Source organism: Sinocyclocheilus rhinocerous, unplaced genomic scaffold, assembly GCF_001515625.1.
Source record: "Sinocyclocheilus rhinocerous isolate Xijiao unplaced genomic scaffold, SAMN03320098_v1.1 scaffold166, whole genome shotgun sequence".
Taxonomy (NCBI): Eukaryota; Metazoa; Chordata; class Actinopteri; order Cypriniformes; family Cyprinidae; genus Sinocyclocheilus; species Sinocyclocheilus rhinocerous.
Window position 1 is genome coordinate 1593527 of NW_015633186.1, and position 22052 is coordinate 1615578.

General features: G+C 35.6%; 1 protein-coding gene across 2 annotated transcripts in view; it reads left to right on the plus strand.

Moving 5' to 3' along the window:
* Positions 1–485: 485 nt before the first annotated feature.
* dph1 (diphthamide biosynthesis 1) overlaps positions 486–22052 on the plus strand; it is a 117057-nt gene continuing 95490 nt past the window's right edge. The window contains exons 1-3 of one of the 2 annotated variants that reach the window (XM_016557002.1): positions 505–562; positions 1471–1494; positions 4281–4430. In XM_016557002.1, coding sequence (XP_016412488.1) covers positions 511–562; positions 1471–1494; positions 4281–4430 — 226 coding nt within the window. In that variant the 5' untranslated portion in view covers positions 505–510. Of the gene's footprint in view, positions 563–1470; positions 1495–4280; positions 4431–22052 lie in introns of both variants that reach the window. The other variant, XM_016557003.1, reaches the window with a different exon arrangement.

Consider the following 22052-nt stretch of genomic DNA (forward strand, 5'->3'; position numbering starts at 1 on the left):
GGTACATATCAGTAGGCTACCTTGAATGTACATACTCTATTAGTAGGCTACTTTAAAAGTAGGCTATGTATTATTACCTAAACTGTTCATTATAGTACCTTTTGAAAGTAGGCTAAGTGTAAAGCCCCAGTGACAGTTTTGTACTTTTTTTTTTTTGAGAGAAACCTAATAAGAAACATTTTCAGTTAGACTAAATTACATTTTAAAACTGAACCACGACTCTAATCATAGAAAGGAGGGTAATGTCTGCTTGATAAATACTTTTCTCACTCAGCATATATGATTTTTGATACATATACATATCTGTTTTTTTTTTTTATTTTAGGAAGAGATCCCTTCCAATGGGATCAAATTTGCTTCTGGCGTCCTTGGCATAAATGTTTTAAAACTTTTTCCTTGCGTCTCAATACATCGCTCATATCGATGGTATCGACACTTGATTTGCTCACATCAACTCTGCGTTCGATGAGTAATGCCTGATTCACTCCACGTGCACTTGTTTGGGGAAAGATGGCGGCTCCCACTAGCGAGATTGAAGTGGTCGCTGCGAAAAAAACAAATGGTGAGTATTAATAGTTAGATTTGTTGTAATACTTTTAAAAATCGTGTTTGCGATATCTGTCAGCTATAAACTCCAGATCGGGTTTTAAAAGAAACATCGAGATAAATCTGCATGCGCTAATTCTGTCTGATGCTGTGTGAAATATATGGTGCCTTATAAGATATATTGCTGTCACTATGTTAGTACTACAGATGTATTCAGAAATGTTCTTATGTGATCTAAACTGTAGTATGTGTTACTGCAGTTACATATTAACACCGGGACTAGTTGTCACACAGGGACGTTGTGAAAAAGGTTAAATATCTCTGACTGTAAGTTAAAATGCACAGATGTGTTTATTTATTAGTAGTTTTGTATTTTGGTTTCACACACCACCAACTATTCATTATATAAACTGTAGTCTATGTTGCTCAACAGAGAAATGTAATTTTTTTTTCTGTATAGTATAATATACAGAAAATATTGTTGCCTAATAACTGTTAAAGATAAAATGTGTGACACCTGGTCCCCATAGATGTGTAAATGCAATTAATGTGTGTTGATGTGGTCTCTGAATATTAGGTACCATGGTTTTTCAAATGGTTAACTAATCTCACTCAAAACATTTGTTTGAAATCATATATCATGATTAAATTATGCACAATTGTAAAACTGTAATAGAGGTGCAAAACAACTGGTTGGCTGTAATGAGAAAATAGTTTCAACTTTTGACATCAGTGCTATTTTTGTCTGCAAATTGAAGAGATCTTCTGTGTTTCTTTAAGCTTTACTGACCATGAGATGGTAGCATCACTTGGCTGCAGTAGGCTTGTGATAAATGATTGTGTTTTGTGTATTCCCATCAATCCTGCTGCTCTCAGATCACATGTCTGTCCTCTTCTTCCTGCCACCCTTCTTCCTGTCCTCAGCATTTTCAAGCTCACTGCAGATATGTAAGCGTTCTGCAATCTGTCTAAACACTGTCTTCAATTTCTTGCTTGCTGTGTTGTCTGGCTGAAAATGGGAATTATTTTAAGAATGATTATAATATTTGTTGTTTTCTGTCATCTATAGTTTTTCATATGTGTTAATAAAAAGTTATACACACCCTTTGAAGTTTTTCTTACAGCATTGAACCTTTATTTAAATGGTTCTTATTGGCACAATACTAATCCTTTTTTTTTTTGTAAATATATAAATACAATGTATTACATTTATTCATAACCATTTTTGCTTAAATAACCCCATTAACTTGGTAGATGAGCTTTACTTGACTTTTTTTTTTTGTTCAAACAGAGACTTTCTCTTTGCCGGTATCCCTACACCACCATTTGTCTCTTGGTGGCAATTTATTTTGAATGCCAGAAGAACACATTATCCGAACATATCGTTTGCCAAGCCATGTTATTTTAAAATTTTGCTTCAGGAAATAAAAGACGACTTGGAACCATCGGTGTTTTGAACCGTGCCCGAGCGCATATTTGACCCCCAAAGCCCGGTTTGTTTGACTAGTGTGATCGCTCCGGTGCCGCGCTCGGGCGCGGTTCGTTTAGCCGGCCCTGGCCCGGTTCGGTTGGGCTCGGGCGCGGTACGCATGCAGTGTGAGCGCTAACCGCGCTGGAGCAGGGAAAAGATACTATTTTGTGTGCGCTACTGTCATCATTATGACCGCAAACATATTCTATTACTACTACTACACTACACTTTTCAATTAATTTAATTTAATCAAGTATATTTAGGTTTATAATGGCTCTGGTTCTTACCTTATTGATGAACGGGAAATGTAGTTTGCGAGTAAAGCTGCAAATTATTTCATTAACGTCAGCTGCCTCCGTAATAATTTTCTGATACATACAAGTGAAAATCAATGCACGGCATAAATTATAAATTAATTATTATTAATTATTCGGCAGAATATTAGCGAAAGTGGTTTTCTCCGTTATCTCATACATGACGTAAACGTGCTCCGGCCCGGAATGTTTAGTTCAAGTGTGAGTGCAGGCCAGCGGGGGAGGGGGGATAATCGCGCTCGGGCTCGGTTCAAGGCAACGAGCTGTGTCTCATTTAGAAGGCTGCGCCCTCCGGAGGTCGAATCCTCTGGAGCTTGTGTGCACATCTGCTGGCGCCGGCATTTTTCAAATTAACAACGGTTGTTTACGGCGACGCAAAGAATTGTGGGTTATCTGTAGCAGCAAAGGATACACCTCATGCATCCTCCGAATTCCTGTGAAAGAAGGTCGCATTCGGAGTGTCCTACTTGCTTTTCTGAAATGAGACAGCCTCGATAACGTATGCAGCCTTCGAATGCGACCTTCGGAGGGCGCAGCCTTCTAAATGAGACACAGCTCGTGCCTAGTGTGAGTAGGAGTCACGCAATACCAGGTCTATCAAAACTTCTCGCAAACCTTCATTTTTTTGGCCTCCGGTTCTTTTCAACGTAGGCTACTGTGGCGTCTTTATTTCTTTATTCTTATTTGCGACTACGCTAATTTGCGCTGCGCTTGGTATATTGCGTTGATCGATATGTAAATGAGATGTTGCGTCTGTGTTCTTTAATTTGCGCGTTGTTAGTAAATCACCCGCAGAAATTTCCCCTCCCATCTGCGCTGTTTTGGAATTGCGCTCGCGCTAATTTGCCCTGTTTAGTAAATCTGTCCCTAAAAATCTTAATTGTTCCTAACTTTTAACTGGTAGTGTAGGAATAGCCATTCACTAAACTATAGCCAGAACTTACATTACAGATGGTCTGTCTGTCATAGACTTCAAAAATAAATGGACATCGCTGACAGACTCATTCTGCTGATGACTGACCTCTCAGTTCAGCAGCTGTTCTGACGGCACTGATTGATTGTGTGATGATTAATTTTGTATCTGAGAAATGAGTGCACATGGGCTTTCCTTGTCTTATTATAGACTGTAGCCCAATCAGTGTTCGAACTATACCTTGGACTTTGGGGGAGCCCACTTGTTTTTTTTTTAAACAAATATCTTTGTATGACTTACAAAGATACATAACAGCTACAAGTGTATGCACTACTTGCTTTATGCAAGCGCTATATAGGATAAATCACTATACAGGATTACCCTATTATACTTTATCGACACGAATGAATAGGTGAAACAACAAACAGCCACCCACAAATAGTCTATAAACAAAGCATCAGGCTGTCTGAGTTCACATGAACAACGGTTAAAGTTACTCAACCGCAGAGTCCAGCGTTTATATTTTTTCTACGAATCTTTGAGTTAACGTACTAAACATGAGTGGAATTTGCACCGCAGCGCCCCCACACCTTGATGCTCATGACAAGAATAGCATGTATAGTTATCTTTATTGAAGTGAATTAGGTTTAAATCGCCGTCATGCATGAATGAATGATATTTTTGCAATTTAACACATAATAATCCACAATGATCACATTACACAAAACTGAAATTGCACGTCAAAATAACACATTGTCAATATTTTTTGAGACCCCCCCAAAATTTCACAAATCACGTTTTCAGGGGAGCCCATGTCTTATTAAGGGGAGCCGAGCTCCCCCTAGCTCCCCCGTAGTTCGCACCCTGAGCTCAATCAATTTCTTATAAAAAAATAAAATTTTTAGTGGAACTTGCTAAGGCAGTTTGTAATTGCACATATACTGTATTGCACTGTATGGTGTCTTTACAGACACGTGTGTTCAGTAATGCTTACAGCAAACTTAAATGAAGTGAATTAACTGTCTTTTTAATGTAGTGCGAGGACCGAGGAGAGTGGCCAATCATATTCCTGACGAGATCCTCAAAGATCCAGAGCTCATCAAGGCCATTAAGGCTTTGCCAGCTAACTACAATTTTGAGATCCACAAAACAATATGGAGGGTGCGACAAGCCAAAGCCAAGAGAGGTGAGTACATTTAAAATCGTTTTGTTGAAAAAGTTAATATGGTAAAACGACAGTGCTTTGTTATGCATTTAAGGTTATATTGAGCTATTTACTTTAGATATCATTTTTCCACTATGTGTGCGAATAAACTTTTGATTTGCTGCCTACTTCAACAAAAGGGACAACACTGCTATATATTGTAGGTATCTGCAAAATGGTTATATGTTGTATTTTTTGTTATTAGGCTTACAGTTTCAGTTCCAGAACATTAGTCATTATGATTGTCTGTCTATAGAGAATTAAATTGCCTTAAAGTTAATCTCTGTTTGCAGGATAATGCAGTAGCATTACATAATGTATGTCTTGAGCTCATTGTTTTTATGAGAGCATACAGGCTGCATTATATAGATTAATGTTATTCACTATTGTGTTATTTTAGTTATACGGACAGTGTCAAGCAAACTGAAAAGCAGAATTGCCTTGGAGGTTTCCACAGGCATAAATTAAGATGTGGTCTTTTTGCTGTTCCCTGGAACAAAGTGCAAACTTTAAAATTACTGCAGAGGGCTGCTTTAAATCAGCTGGGAAAATTGGTGAAATTCATGATGACATTTAGAGGCATAATTACCTAATTTTATCAGGACTTTGGTTCAGCAAAATGTGGAAGATATAGATATTAGCTTATTAACCATCAACTGATTCTGCTTGCCACAGTACAGAATGACTTTTATTCTTCAGAGCACAGCAGCTTGAAATATCTTGGCATTTGATTTTTATTCAGATTTTGGTAACACTTTACATTGAGGTTAAATTTGTTAACTTTGTTCATTCATTATGCATTAAGTGCATTACAGAATTTACCTTGGTTAATGTTAATTTCTACATATTATGCAGTTTTTAAAATTTGAAGCTTTGTAAATAGTTAATATTTGTTGAATATACATGAATTAGCAACAAACAATATTATATTGAAAATTAAACATTAACTTAGATTTAGGGCTGTGCAAATAATCGAATGCGATTTTCATGCGCATCTCGTCAGTAAAGCCGGTTCTGTGATTAGTAGTAAATCTCCAGCACGTGCTTTCAGATGGAGCGGCATTTACTACACAGAGCCGTAAGTTCACTGACGAGCTACGTAAAATCGCGTTCATAATCGCAAATGAATTCGATTTTGCGTAGCTTGTTAGTGAACTACGGCTCTGTGTAGTAAATGCCGCTCCATCTGAAAGCACGTGCTGGAGATTTACTACTAATCACAGAACTGGCTTTACTGACGAGATGCGCATGAATATCGCATTCGATTATTTGCGCAGCCCTACTTAGATTAATAACTGATGTTTAAAAATTGTTGTTTGTCATTAGCTTATGACGTCTAATGCATTACATGAGGCTGAGGAATTGAAACTTATTGTAAAGTGTTACTTAATTTCTAACAATTATTGAGGTCTCAATTATTTATTCTTTGGAGAAATATGTGATAAATTAAAGGTTCTAGTTGTTTTGTTGTGATGTTTTAATCTGTGTCCACAACGGCCAGTGTTTTGCATCAAAATATGTTATATCCTCTGTAGTGACTTCCATAAGTGGTTTTTGCAAAAATCCTGTCAGATTGGTGTGAAATTACTCCCCCCAGGAAACAACACTTATGGCTTGTTTGAAACCGCTCTAATGAGATGTCATACAGTTTCTTAGTGAGATTTTAGCAATTATAAGTGGTCAAGACTTCCCAGGGTCGCCCCACGCTATCTTACTATAGCATTTTCCTGTAGACTATCCACTTTAATGGATGAAATGACATCTTATTCTAAAGCATGTGCTTTACCTCCTCAAGCTAACCTCGGAGAATTTCATCACGGCATAAAAAAAGATGATGAAATCACAGCAAGCAGCTCGCTAATCCTATTATTTGTGCGGTATCATTTATCGTTATGCAAATTTAATCCTCATTTAGTTTGATGCGTCCAATCAAGAGCTGTTTATCTTGCTGTTGATGATGAATTGACTCAGCTTGAAGGCCTTGTCGTGAGTGCTGTAGCTTAGACTTGTGGATCTTAATCCAGCAACCCTTTGGCTGTTTGCTTGTTTAGCCTGCGTTCTTAATCTGTCATAACCATTGGGATGGCTGTGAACTGCAAGCCAAAGATGTTATACCAATGACACTGTCCTTAACATGTCAGAACAGCTGAGTCAAAATAGGCCAGTAGTGCAGTTGTGTGAACACCCAAAGTTTGGTTTCAAGAAATGCCATTGAAATGTGACCTTTTTGGGCTTCGAATTACGATTTGTCTCTTTAAATCTCACCCGACCGACCTCGTATCCTCTCACTTTGGTCATGCGTCACTGTCTGATGGCAGTTCGTCCCAAGGGCCTGTTGAAGCATGTCCTCCATCATTCTAGTGCAGGTGTCAAAGAGCCTTCAGGATGGGTCATTACACAGTAAGATGAAGGAGAGCAAGGCGAGAGGTTGGTTTCAGTATATTTAGATACATGTACACCTTAAGGAATCTGTCTGTAGATTTCAGACCTACATCGATGCCCAATCTTTAATCACAAAAAGTCCTAATAATGCGTAGCTGCAAAAATGCCCAATTTCAAGCCTCTATTGATATGAATGACAACAGACAAGTGTTTGATGTGCTTGAATGTGTTAGCAGGTGGCTTGTGCTGAGTACTTTCATGGGGATTGGACAGAATGCTACAGTCTGCGGGGCTCTTTGTTGTAGAGGGTTTTCGTTTTAAAAGCCCCCTCTATTTCTGGACTCAATGGGCAAAGATCATGTTGAGCAGATTCTCTTGTTCTCTTTTTCTACCTTTTCCACAATCTTTCATGTTTTCCACCATTATTTTTTTAAATATCCATAATGAAGCAGTTGCTCTAAATCTTAAAAAATTGTCATGACTCAGTATGGACCCTTTTTCTGTTAGTAAACATTGTGATGTTTTTCTGTGGGCGGAGCTTAGATAGAGGCAGAAAGATTCCCCTGACTGCTTCACTAACGCTAGCTATGAAGTTTGTTAGCTTGTTTTTTTTAACAATGACTGGAGAAAATCTGATTTTACCTGCATATGTAAGGTCACTCACTGTCCGGAACCGCGATTGTTATTTGAAAATGTTAACTTTAACGGATGAAACCAGATTGGCCTAGCCATACACGCTACCTCAAAGCATGGACGATCTGACAGAATTACCTCCGGTTGAGTGACTCAAATCTATAGAGAAACTAACGTGTATAGTAAAGAGAAACTCACAACTATATTAGAGAAAGATAATGTGACAAACTCACCTGTGTCTATCTAGTCATGAAGATGTATATATATTTCAATTTCAGCAGGCAACACTTTTTACAGCTACATGAGAGTGAACTGGGCCAAAATACAAAAAAGTAAAACATTCAATGTGATGGATATATTATTTGAAGATGTATGTATCATGTAATAGCCAAATAGTTATTTTAAAGTATATACCTCCTCTAAATGATGTAAGTTTACAGTGACATTACAGTACCTTTACATTACATACAGTACATTTAAAGCATGTGAATATTTTCTAGAAATAAAAATTCCAGAAACTGCTAATTTTGAACTTTCTATTTGATTATTCTTTCTTCCAAGTTTTTAAAAATTCCAGCGACAATCAATCACAATAACGTATATACAATTACAGATGATTAAGCATATAAATCGTCAGTTTGTTGTTTTACACACATGCACACAGACATTATTTCATACACGACATAGTCGTGAGATGCATAAGAAATCTTTAGACGCGTAACACAAACCATAATCCATAACAACAAAAGACAATACTTTTTAAAATCATTTTCTGATAAGTGTGCGCTGCAAACGCAAGCATTTTGATGATTGTTTCTGTCCAGTCCGCTTGTTTTATCGTGGTTAACCACAGCTGTCGTCGTTTTTTTTGTCTAGTAGAGGCAGCAGGTATGCATTAAAATCTCAAATTGGAGCCTGTATTACGTCGATTCTGGCACCCAACATCACAACAAGATGATATTTTAAGCTCCTTTTGTAGCTGAATCTGTGCTGGTTTGAATTGGCCGCCTCCAGTTTTCGCTTTGTTTTGCCTCCAGCTAGCACTGTGACCTAATTGTGACGTCAGCACAAAAAGGGTCTATAGGGCTCAAGATGTATAGATAAAAGAAAAATATGTATAAAATTTCTTTTTTAACACATTATTTCTTTCCATTGATCATATACATTTGTGTCTTCCAAATGTAAACATTTGATTTAGTGTGATGTATTATGAAGTAATGATTTGCACTACACCATCATTTCTGGGAAAACTATGTATAAATTGATTTCAAAAACCTTTATTGTTTAGAGCTGCAGGGCCTTGTCTATTTCACTTGTATGTAGCCCATTTGATGTATTTATTGTAGGCTAAATTGCGTCTGTATTTATTACCTGTGCCTGGTCACTGTGTATTCTGTGTCATATTAGATCTGTATCAAATATTCTTACGGTGCTGTGGCATCAGCACAGACTTCATCTACTTTCATTTCCTGCTATGATAAGGAGAACTTTATGTAATAAGGATGCTTAAATGTAATGTGTTATGCTGTAATGTTCTCTTGACCCTAGTGTACACATGATGAGACCAGTGAGTCACGACTGATATATAGACACGTTTTCCCCACACCTTTTCCACACTTGTGTATATATATATAACATTGTTTTGTTGCACATGATGTAGTCATTACCCTAGAGACCAGCACTTTTCAGAGATACATTTCCTGTCTGTAGTGAGAGGTTGTGTGTAAAATTTGAGAATGAATCATTATGATTCATTCATTGTGCATTGGTAGACATAAACGACATCCTGAGAGAAGTCTACAAATATCATAATTTGTCTGTTAATTAAAGGATGCTATTAAATTATAATATAAATAAAAAAATGGTGATGTTGCACAGCTCATTATTTTGCTAAAGGTCTTGAGTTTAAATATGCACATTTTTTAATGGACCAGGTAAAATCACAACTTTATGTCAGAGGGTAAATGTTAGAAGCCAGATGCATTTTATTCTGTCATTAAAATAACTTGTATAATAGTTGTAATAACTAGTTGAACTATATGGCAGTAACTTGGCTTCTATAAGGTCAAGAGGTTTATTTCCATTGGAAGACAGACAGAAAGCAGCAGCAGTGAGATGTGCCACCCCAAGGAGCTGCTCAGCAATAGATAACTGCTAGATAACATTTAATTTTCAATGGAGTTTTGGACCAAACAGAAAGCAGGCACATAAAAGTGCTTGCCTACATAGTGAAAAATAAATATACTGAAATGTATTTGAAATACATTTATTTCATGCTAAATTTACGTATTTATGTAGTTAATAAAAAATACCCTCCAATTGTACTTTTGGTATACTAAACTGGTATGCTTAAAGTCTAAATTGGAACTAATTTTGTGCTTAATTAATGTACTTTAATTGTGAGGAAGTAGTGCTAAAGTCCAACTAAAGGTATACTGAATTATATTTGATTGTGCTTAAGTGGAACTATTGCAAGTATACTTCAGGTACACTTTAAATATCTTAAAGACTGATATTATTTAGAAATCATGCAATTCTCATCAATAGTGACATTAAAACACATTTTAGGCTTAATATTAAGAAATAAAGTTTAATTGTAATTTTTATATCAGTCTCGAGCGATATGTCAGTAGATATGTTAATAGATTTGAACTACACTTAGTATGAAATGAATGTATTTTAAATACACTGAACAAAATTATAAATGCAACACTTTTGTTTTTGCCCCCATTTTTCATGAACTATACTCAAAGATCTAAGACTTTTTCTATGTACACAAAAGACCTATTTCTCTCAAATATTGTTCACAAATCTGTCTAAATCTGTGTTAGTGAGCACTTCTCCTTTGCCGAGATAATCCATCCACCTCACAGGTGTGGCATATCAAGATGCTGATTAGACAGCATGATTATTGCACAGGTGTGCCTTAGGCTGGCCACAATAAAAGGCCACTCTAAAATGTGCAGTTTTACTGTATTGGGGGGTCCGAAAACCAGTCAGTATCTGGTGTGACCACCAAATATATATATAAAATATGTATATAATTTTTTTAATACATTGCATAGACCTCATACATGATAGGCCTATACAGTGGTCAATGTTCCATTAATTGTTGTGCAATTTCATGCTAAATTTACGTATTTATGTAGTTAATAAAAAATACCCTCCAATTGTACTTTTGGTATACTAAACTGGTATGCTTAAAGTCTAAATTGGAACTAATTTTGTGCTTAATTAATGTACTTTAATTGTGAGGAAGTAGTGCTAAAGTCCAACTAAAGGTATACTGAATTATATTTGATTGTGCTTAAGTGGAACTATTGCAAGTATACTTCAGGTACACTTTAAATATCTTAAAGACTGATATTATTTAGAAATCATGCAATTCTCATCAATAGTGACATTAAAACACATTTTAGGCTTAATATTAAGAAATAAAGTTTAATTGTAATTTTTATATCAGTCTCGAGCGATATGTCAGTAGATATGTTAATAGATTTGAACTACACTTAGTATGAAATGAATGTATTTTAAATACACTGAACAAAATTATAAATGCAACACTTTTGTTTTTGCCCCCATTTTTCATGAACTATACTCAAAGATCTAAGACTTTTTCTATGTACACAAAAGACCTATTTCTCTCAAATATTGTTCACAAATCTGTCTAAATCTGTGTTAGTGAGCACTTCTCCTTTGCCGAGATAATCCATCCACCTCACAGGTGTGGCATATCAAGATGCTGATTAGACAGCATGATTATTGCACAGGTCTGCCTTAGGCTGGCCACAATAAAAGACCACTCTAAAATGTGCAGTTTTACTGTACTGGGGGGTCCGAAAACCAGTCAGTACCTGGTGTGACCACCATTTGCCTCACACAGTGCAACACATCTCCTTCGCATAGAGCTGATCAGGTTGTTGATTGTGGCCTGTGGAATGTTGGTCCACTCCTCTTCAATGGCTGTGCGAAGTTGCTGGATATTGGCAGGAACTGGAACACGCTGTCGTATACAATGCGAAAATCTGCAAAACGTTATTAAATCGCCTTCGGGAGAGGCGTCAATGTAGTTTTATTTAAACTGTTGTTATTGAACCGTCTCGATCAGGCTCCTGAAGTCCCTCTTCAGTGTCTCCGTCATTATAAAAGTGTTGCGTTTATAATTTTGTTCAGTGTATATTACTTTTTTACTAGGGTAGCCTTTATAGCTTATGTCAGGATCCACCTCTGGTTCTGACCAGTGGTCATAGTGATTTTGCAAGAAAATTTTATACAGAATATGGATGTATTTAGGGCTATAATTGACTAATATTGCCTTTTTTCACTTGTCTGGTAACGATTTAAAAAAGAAAATTAATAATAATTTATAATAATTAAAAAATATTATTCAGAATAATTGTTAATGTGTTACATTAAACATAATCGAAATTAATTTACATATTTAAATTATTGTTTTCTTTTTTTTTTTACTTTCTCTGCCCAGGACCGATATGAGAGATTTAGTCTCTACATGCAACCTACATTTACAAAACCATGTGATATGCTGTACACTGTAAAAAATAAAAAGTTGAGAAAACTGAAAAATTTAAGGCAACCAGCTTCAGCAGATTTTTTTCAACTTGTTGTTTTCAGTTTATACAACAAAAAGTTGAGAAAGCTCAAAAATCTCCTACAAAAACAAGTTGAGAAAACTCAAAAATCTGCTGAAGCTGGTTGCCTTAAACTTTTAAGTTTTCTCAACTTTTTATTTTTTTACAGTGCATTTGCTGTATCTGTTTATCTTACAGCTTATTATTACTAAGATAATTGATATTGGTAAATCACAGATTTACAGAAGAAAAACATTGAATTATTGTACAATATTTCATAGATACAGTATGATATTTTAAAGTTTGATAATTTGATACTTTTCTACCAAAAAGGCCAGTTACCACAGTTACACTACTGTTCAAACGTTTGAGGTAAAAAGTTTAAATTATTAAAGTATTAAATTATTATTTTTTTACTCATAAAGAACACTTAAAATGTATAGAAAGAATAAAGGAAATGTAAAATGTATCAAAACTGACAGTAAAGCCATTTAGCATTTCAAATAAATGCTTATCTTTTGAACAGTTTTTTTTTTCATCAAAGGATCCTGAAAATCCAAAAAATATTAAGCAACTGTTTTCAACATTTATAATAACAATAAATGTTTGTTGAGCATCAAGTCAGCATATTACAATGATTTCTGAAGGTCAATCACAGGAATAAATTACATTTTAAAATATAGAATATAGAAATAGAAAAAATTGAAATGTTTTTTTTTAAGATTTATTTTTGTTTTTTGTTTTTTTTAGGACAGGACAGTATATGAGACGGGAAGTGAAGAGGGAGAGAGAGGGGGGACAGGATGGGGAAATGTCCGCGAGTCGGGACACCCAAAGCGCAATGGCGCTATATGTTGACACGCTGCCCACAAGGCTATTGGCACCGACAGAAAAGTTATTTTAAATTGAAATAACTTTTACTGTATTTTTAATCAAATAAATGCAGTCTTAGTGAACATAAGAGACTTCTTTCAAAAACATTTTAAAATCTTACCAAATCCATGACTTTTGAACAGTAGCGTAGAGCTGAATAACCCAGCGATACGGCCACTTCTGCCCAGGTCTAGCGTCACTCCTGGTTCATTCCAGTCTCTCCTGTCACCTTATTGTTCCTCTCTGGCTCAGTAGGCTTCATCAGAGCTGCACAAATATCTGTTTCTATGTTCATTTCACATAATGAGGATGCATTGGTTGCTTGACTGATTATTTGTGAGTTTTTCTGGCCTAAGGATGCCGATGATGAATGCAGACAATAGTAGAAATGACTTGCCTCCCAGATTAATTCGTTCTTGTGTTTGAATAATTAGTCCACGGTGTCTTGAAATAAATGTGATCATAATGCAAACTCTTTCTGCAGGGATGTCTGTTTGTATTTACCCACAAACTGATGGAAGTACAGGAAGAAGTGAAGATGTGATTAGGGCTGTGATGGTCGCCGTGACAACCACGTCACATTGCCACCGGCGGTAGTGCACGTGACGTCACACACTTTATAACAAGCATAATACTAAGTTTTGTATACAAATCTAATAACAGTAACAGTTGCAAATTGTTTTATTTAGACTATAAGTCTATGGTAATTCACAAATTACCTCAAATGCCATACACGGCGTTTCCTTTAGATCGGCAGGTTTGAGCGGCAGGAAAATACAGTTAATTCTGCATTCAGTAAATTCATTTTGTGTTGGGCGATGGACCTTGTTGGGAAACCAAATACTACATTGCCGGTCTGGAGCCATCTCCATTCATATCACCCATCCGCGTTTGTGCTTCTGTGTGTCTTCAAGTTCCCGTGAACGCAAATGCCTGGCTGGTCAGGTTTGGTGAGGCTTTCTCCAAACTGGCCAAATACAAACGAGACAGCGATAAATGGAAGATGTTAACAAGAAATGTGGGAATGATTCCTATTTCAAAGAGAGTGCGTGCAGACGAGGAGTTAATGCGCCCGTTTGCTTGGCGGCGGAACAGTGAACCGTGTCTACACCGGACGCAACAGGTTGAGTCTCTACACAGGACATTTGAACTTTGTGTCAGTACCTCATAAATAGGACGAGGCAGTTTACTGTCAGGGATTTGTCGTGTCGCGCCGCATCCAGTGTAGACCGCATCACTGATTATAATGAGTTCTATAGTATTTTGTCGCGCAGCTCACGTCCGGTAGACAGGGTGTAACTTTCTTATTTAGGCTACTTTCTTGTTTAACTGTATTATTTCTTTGATATTTATTTTAGTGTTTTGCAGGCTGCGTGTTCACTGACGGAAGTGCTAAAATAAACACGCATGTTTGTTAATAGATGATTGAGCCTCATTTATTATTTGTGTTTCAAAATTATAGGCATATATATATATATATATCTGAAGTCTTTGGTGTTTATTTAGCCTCTAATTGATATCCTGTTATAAATCTGTAATGCGCCCGTTTGCTTGGCGGCGGAACAGTGAACCGTGTCTACACCGGACGCAACAGGTTGAGTCTCTACACAGGACATTTGAACTTTGTGTCAGTACCTCATAAATAGGACGAGGCAGTTTACTGTCAGGGATTTGTCGTGTCGCGCCGCATCCAGTGTAGACCGCATCACTGATTATAATGAGTTCTATAGTATTTTGTCGCGCAGCTCACGTCCGGTAGACAGGGTGTAACTTTCTTATTTAGGCTACTTTCTTATTTAACTGTATTATTTCTTTGATATTTATTTTAGTGTTTTGCAGACTGCGTGTTCACATCACAGAAGTGCTAAAATAAACACGCTCGTTTGTTAATAGATGATCGAGCATCATTTATTTATTATTTGTCTTTCAAAATTATATATATATATCTATCGTTCTTGTGATAGATAAGATATATATATATATATATATACAGTGACGCTTGAAAGTTTGTGAACCCTTTAGAATTTTCTATATTTCTGCATAAATATGACACAAAACATAATCAAAATTTCACACAAGTCCTGAAAGTAGACAAAGAGAACCCAAACAAACAAGTGAGACAAAAATATGTTCTTTGTCATTTATTTATTCAGGAAAATGATACAATATTACATATCTGTGAGTGGCAAAAACTGCATTCCAGCATAAGAACCTTATCCCATCTGTGAAACATGGTGGTGGTAGTATCATGGTTTGGGCCTGTTTTGCTGCATCTGGTCCAGGTTGGCTTGCCATCATTGATGGAACAATAAATTCTGAATTATACCAGCAATATCTGAAGGAAAATGTCAGGACATCTGTCCGAGTCTCAAGAGAAAGTGGGTCATGCAGCAAGACAACGACCCCAAGCACACAAGTCGTTCTACCAAAGAATGGTTAAAGAAGAACAAAGTTAATGTTTTGGAATGACTGAGTCAAATTCCGGACCTTAATCCAATTGAAATTTTGTGGAAGGACCTGAAGCAAGCAGTTCATAGGAGGAAACCCACCAACATCACAGAGTTGAAGTGGTTCTGTACTGAGGTATGGGCTAAGATTCCTACAAACCGTTGTGCAGGACTGATCAGCAGTTACAAGAAACATTACTTGCAGTTATTGTTGCAAAACAGGGTCACACCAGATACTGACAGCAAAGATTCACATACTTTTGCCACTCACAAATATTTAACACCAGGTCATTTTTCTCAATAAATAAATGACAATGTATATATTTTTGTCTCCTTTGTTTGATTGGATTTTCTTTGTCTACTTTCAGGATTTGTGTGAAAATCTAATTATGTTTTGGGTCATATTTATGCAGAAATATAGAAAATTCTAAAGTGTTCACAAACTTTCAAGCAGCACTGTAGAAGCCGGTTTACGCTGAGATAATTCATACCCCTTCGTTTGAAGTGTGGTGCCAAAAAATCTTAGTTTGAAGGGCTATCTGACCCTTCCCCTTACCCCTACCCCTCCAACCAAAAGAGAATTGAGACAGGGGGAAAGGGGAAGGGCTAAGGGGTAGAATTGGGATTGGGCCTAAGTGTCAATTTTTCGAAATTGAGATTTATAAATCATATGAAAGCTGAATAAATAAGCTTTCCCATTATCACCACGGTGGTAAAAATCTGCCACAGTCACAGCTCTAGATGTGATGTTTGTCCAGTTTTAACTTCTCTCTAGAACCATCTACAAAACTATATTTTTGTAGATGCACTGTATTGCGAACATAAGCCTTGGCTTTTTAAAGCTAAAATGTGACCCTGGACCACAAAACCAGTCTTAAGGCCCAATCCCAATTCTATTTTATACCCCTTCCCCTTCCCCTACGAAGTTTTGATATATTTACGATAGAACATTTACAAAATATCTTAATGGAACATGATCTTTACTTAATATCCTAATGATTTTTGGCATGAAAGAAAAATCTATAATTTTGACCCATACAATGTATTTTTGGCTATTGCTACAAATATACCCTAGCGACTTAAGACTGGTTTTGTAGTCCAGGGTCACAAATGTGTTTTCTGTACCAATAATGACTGTTTTCGAATAGGTTTCCTAGAACACTCCCCCTTTCTGTCATTGGTTGGTTGAATAGGTAGCCCCACTCCCAACTTTATCTCATAATAGCGGTTACTGTCATGGTGTGTTTTAGAAAGACTCAAATGCTGTGTTGCCTAATAGTAATTTATAATAATTTACCCAAATATAACATACCTTATCCCACCGGTTTAGCTTTTATTGTTGCAGCCGTGCTCTTTCAGTCATTCAGTTTGATGAAGGCTAACATTTTGTTTGTCAGTCCTTGTGGCGTGGTAACAGGTGTAGCTGAACACACTAAGCACATTTATCTGTGTGTGTGTTTGCCCACTCCACGTCAGTCGAAGGTTCTGGCATTTTGGCATTTCCTTCAGCTTCAATGACATTTCTGGATGTGCGGCGTACAAATGTGTGCTCACTTAGCCCTGGGCTGGCACTGGGCCTCCTTAGCCAGAAACAGCTCGTCAGTGGCTGGTCGAGGATGGATGGATGGAGAGATTTGTCAGGCAAGGCTGTACTGAGCTGAATAACCTTTTATTGTTAATAAACTCGCCCTTTCCCAGGTAATGACCTGTCTGTGTCTGTCCGGACTGAAGGGGGCCAGTCTTTTAACCTTTCATCAGAGTGTTACTCAGCCCAGCTGTATTCCCCCTTCTTCCTTTCATCCATCACTCTTCCTGGCCGCTCTTTAGCTCGTCCGCTCTCAGAACAAATTGCTTATGTTCTTTTTTTTTCTCCATCTCATTTATTGCTCATTTCTTCGCAGCTGAGTCATATTCATGTAATTTCACCATTTCTTAAAAGAGGGTGTGAATTCTAAGTAGGGCACATCCTGAGCTCACACTGAAGTAGCCTGTGCATTTTAAAGGCAGGTTCAAGGAAAAGTTTTTTTTTTTTTAATCCTGACATGTTCAGGCTTGCCCTGCAAATGTTGTTGTACTGACCTCTCAGCCAAAATACAAATATTTTTTAAAAATATGAAAATGATAATGACATAAAATATAATTTTTTGTGTTTTGTGTGTCAGAATTTTCATATTATATTTTTTTCAGATTTTTCATTGCAGTTTAAAATATTACAAAAACTTTAAAATTATATATATATTCACTTAAAAAGTGTTCATATTTTCCAGGGTTTTCTTTAGTTTTTTTTTTAACAAAACTTTGTGCAAAAAATAATGTATCATGTTTTTAAATTGCTAAAATAGGCGAAAGCTGTATATTCGTGTTACTCCATGTCCGCTATAAATTCATAAACACCGTTTTGCTGGAAAATGATGACACGCTGTGCAAAATACTGCTCATTATGGCACAAAGATGACTTCAGTTAAAGCCGTTTTAACTGATGCTCACAAGACTCGCAGTAATTTTCACAAATCGCACAGCACTACCAGTGTTATATATAGTTAACCAGAATTATAACATTACTTTATCTATATATTTAAGTAAGCAGAACTTTCAACAATGCTCAGTACCTGTGAGTGTATCACTGGCCAGAAATTCTCTCACAGTGGAGGGAATGCCATGTTTTGATGGAATGATTATGGTAATTGATTTTTCTGCTGGGATCCAGCTGATTTTAATAATTCATATGGCAGACATAGGCCACATGTATTTCACTAATGAGGAGAGGCCAGAAATGTGGCATTTGTAATGGAAAATGATGAAAATATTCAAATATTGGCTTGATTTAAAATATTGTATAATTAGTGTAACAGTCAAAAGTTGAAAGCATCAGTTGATAAAAAATTAGATGAGATGAGATGTTGCTACATCCTTTTTCAAGCATCCTTTTCATGCTTGTTTATTGACTGATGAAAAGGCTCCTGGATAGGTCACACTTGTATGGCATCATTATGAGCTGATAGCCATGTAGAATGGTGATAATTGGAAATTTCACTGTTCCTTTTTTCATTGTTCACTTGTTAGGCTGTATAGTACATGTAACCGATCCAATTTTAGGTCATGAGTCTGTTTCCAAGACAACAGTGCAGCATATCTAAGCATGATGCTGGCGTACAATAAGGGCCAAAAAAAAAAAAACATTCTTTAGACATGTCTAATGTTAAGTTCATCAACCACATAATTTAAAGAGTTTGAATTATTTAAAAACAAGCACAGCGCAAAAATTATGATCTCATTAGACTGGTGCAGTATCAGCTAATGGGTTATTATTATATTCATGGAAAATAATAGCTTATCATCGTACCAATAAAGTGAAATTATCCTATATAATATACAAACTGTCTGCCCAATATGTTATTATTTAAATTAGAATAGGCTGATGTCTTTTTAGCAGCTCTTTCAGCTATTTTTCAACATTAAGTGTCCAGTTAATTTAGAAAAGATATTTTATGCAAGATAAGATAAAAATCTCTAGAAATGATCGTATGGAGAATCATGTCAGCCTGTGTTTCCATTACTGTTAATACGTTGAATTTAACTGCTTTGCATGTTTTAGTAATATGTAGTCACTTATTATCATTTAATTGAATTTAACAGTGAAGATATGGTTTGTATGGCTGTGTCGAAAGGTCACTGGCCTCAATAGGGGATAATGTATTGATTTTTCTTGGATTAAGACATTGTAATGGATCCAACATCCATGGTAAACCACGCTTTGGTTGCGTTAAATGTACCTATTATAATCTCTCTGTTGTCTTATGCACATTCATTTCACTCTGATTTAATGCACTCCTCCTTCACAGCATTTAACTGCACGTGCATTTCCACCCTGAGAGACGGCTTTTTGTGTTGCACTGTTTTTGAGCTCTCTTGAGAAATAGAAAGTGCATCTTTGTCACTGTTTTTAGGTATGGTGTAAATTTAGTGTGACAAGCAAGTTATTGCAACTGTTTAAATGGTTAGCTTGTCTGAAACTGTGCCAACTTTGCATTTATGCTTCATGCCAACTTTGCCAGCTGCTTAGGTTGATTTATATGCAATAAATATTGTGTGCATATAAATGTGTGCATATAAATTTACCTGAGTATCTCAGAACATGCACAGAATTATCATATCATATCATATCATATCATTAGTTTTCTGGTCAATAACATTTTTTAAAAATAATTTATTACTTTTATTCAGCAAGGATATTTAATTAATACAGTAAGTGCCAGTAAATCCTTTTATAATGTTACTAAAACATTTCTATTTCAAATAAATGCTGTTTGAACAGTCTATCCATCAAATAATCCCAAAAAAAATGTATCATGGTTTCTTAAAATAAAAAAAAATAAAAAAAGTGGCACAACATTGATAATAATAAGAAATGTTATTGGGCAGTAAATCAACATATTAAAATTATTTCTGAAGGATCATGTGGCACAGAGGAATGGCATACTAATGACATCTTATTATATATTATATTATATTATATTATATTATATTATATTATATTATATTATATTATATTATATTATATTATATTATATTATATTATATTATATTATATTATATTATATTATATTATATTATATTATATTATATTATATTATATTATATTATATTATATTATATTATATTATATTATATTATTTGTTACATATGTTACCTCCTTTTATATTATATTATATTATATTATATTATTTGTTACATATGTTACCTCCTTGTTTACAGCTTAAAATCAGATAAGGTTAACTCTTGTTTTTCTTCATTTCTTAACATTTGTGATTGTCAAGCTAGCAGTGGATGGAAAAGTAATTAATTAAAATGCAAATTAAATAAAGAACAATATTCAGTGTAGAGAACGACACAGTAACAATGCAGATGTTCCAGAATTTCCTTATGTTCCACGGCTGCAATATTGCAGAATATCAATATGGAAGAGACAATGGAAATTTTAGTGTTTGTGTTCAACCTCAGCAATGCGGCAGATAGAAATAGCCAGTGCTCTGTCTTTGAACCAATAAATTTTTCAATACAGTTTTTTTGGCTGCATTTCATTAATGTAACTGGTGTCTCATAATGAGGCATGACTTTTGTACAAATGCGAGACAGAGGCCAGTAGCATGTCTCACACCAAATGTGTGAGTTGGCAACCCTGTCTAAAGTTTTGTGCTGTGGGCTCCTTAAATAATTAGTGCTCAGTTGTTTCAGTAATATAGCTCAGTACACGTTAAACCATTATTTATGCTTAACAGAAGGTACGGTTGTGCGTGTTTATCTTGACAGTTATTTTAATTGGTTAAAGCCTCATACTCATTTGATGAGCAAACGAACTTGCCAGTTATTTAAAGGAAAACATCTGTCAGACTTTAATACAAGTTCACAGACACACAAACAACACTTCCTTATTAAATTTAACAGAATGAAAAAGAAAGAAAATTTGACACAATGCAGTTTGTATTAGGGATGCATGATATATTGATGGGCATATTGGTAGAAATGTGACTTATGTTCTCTTATCACTCCAATAAATAAAATAGGCTGGAATTTTTAAGCCAATAAATCAAATCAATTGCTTCTGGGACCCCTCATGTTATTTAGTTACATTTAGTTAATGTAATTGTATGTATTTAATATTAATCAATTAAATGTTTTATTTATTTATTTAATAACATTTTGTATTCATTTATTTATTCCACACAGGCATTTTGTTTGTTTGTTATATTCTGAGTACCATATGAATATGTTTGTAGAAGATGTTTTTATTATTATTATTATTATTATTATTATTTTAACTTCTATAAAAGAAAATTGTCCATTATATAACTTTTTTTTTATTCATAGTATGCCTACAATTGTTAAATGTTTGTGGCATAAAGGATTTAAAAGCAGTTTTCTCATTTAGCACCTAGAGATCTGGACTTCTATGTTTTTGTTTGTTTGTTTTTTAGATATTTGCCAAAGCTTTCATATTGGTACATCCAGGGCTGTATTAACCATTGGGCTAGGCGGGGCTGAAGCCCCGGGGCCCGAGCAAGGAGGGGGCCAGTGATTGGCTGTGGGGTAAATTGACTGGCGCGCCGATCGCCAAAGCCACCACGCCCCCCACTTATTAGCGCTGTTATTTAGTTAAGCCTTTCCGTAAATTCCATGCATTACCATTTGAGATTGAAGTGTAAAGTCTGAATTTGGTTTACCAATCAAATGCATTTAATTCTATATTTGACATGTGAACGATATGTGCACGTATCTATCAGGTGATCGCTGCCCAGTATGTCTGCATTCACCTCCACTCTTCACTTACACAGTTCTGGAGTAATTTGGAAATGGTCGCGCAAAGAACAATATTCGATAAGTAAAAATGTAGCAATTCTGAGAGAGAGGGGCTCAAAAAATGAAAAACTTCAAATACAAACAACAGAAGAAAAAAAAACATAAGTTAGTCAGTAAAATCCCCAGCTATCAGGTTATTTTACTAAAGCTGATGATGCAGTGGAAGTAACTTCAATCAACTGTTGTTGGAACAGCAAGTGAACCGGGCACATGGAGCAGAAAAAAAAACACAGACAGTCCACACAGATTTTAGGTTAGTTTGATTATTAACTGGATTTATATTGTTTTTGTGTTTGAACAAACTATATTCATTTAAGGGTTGG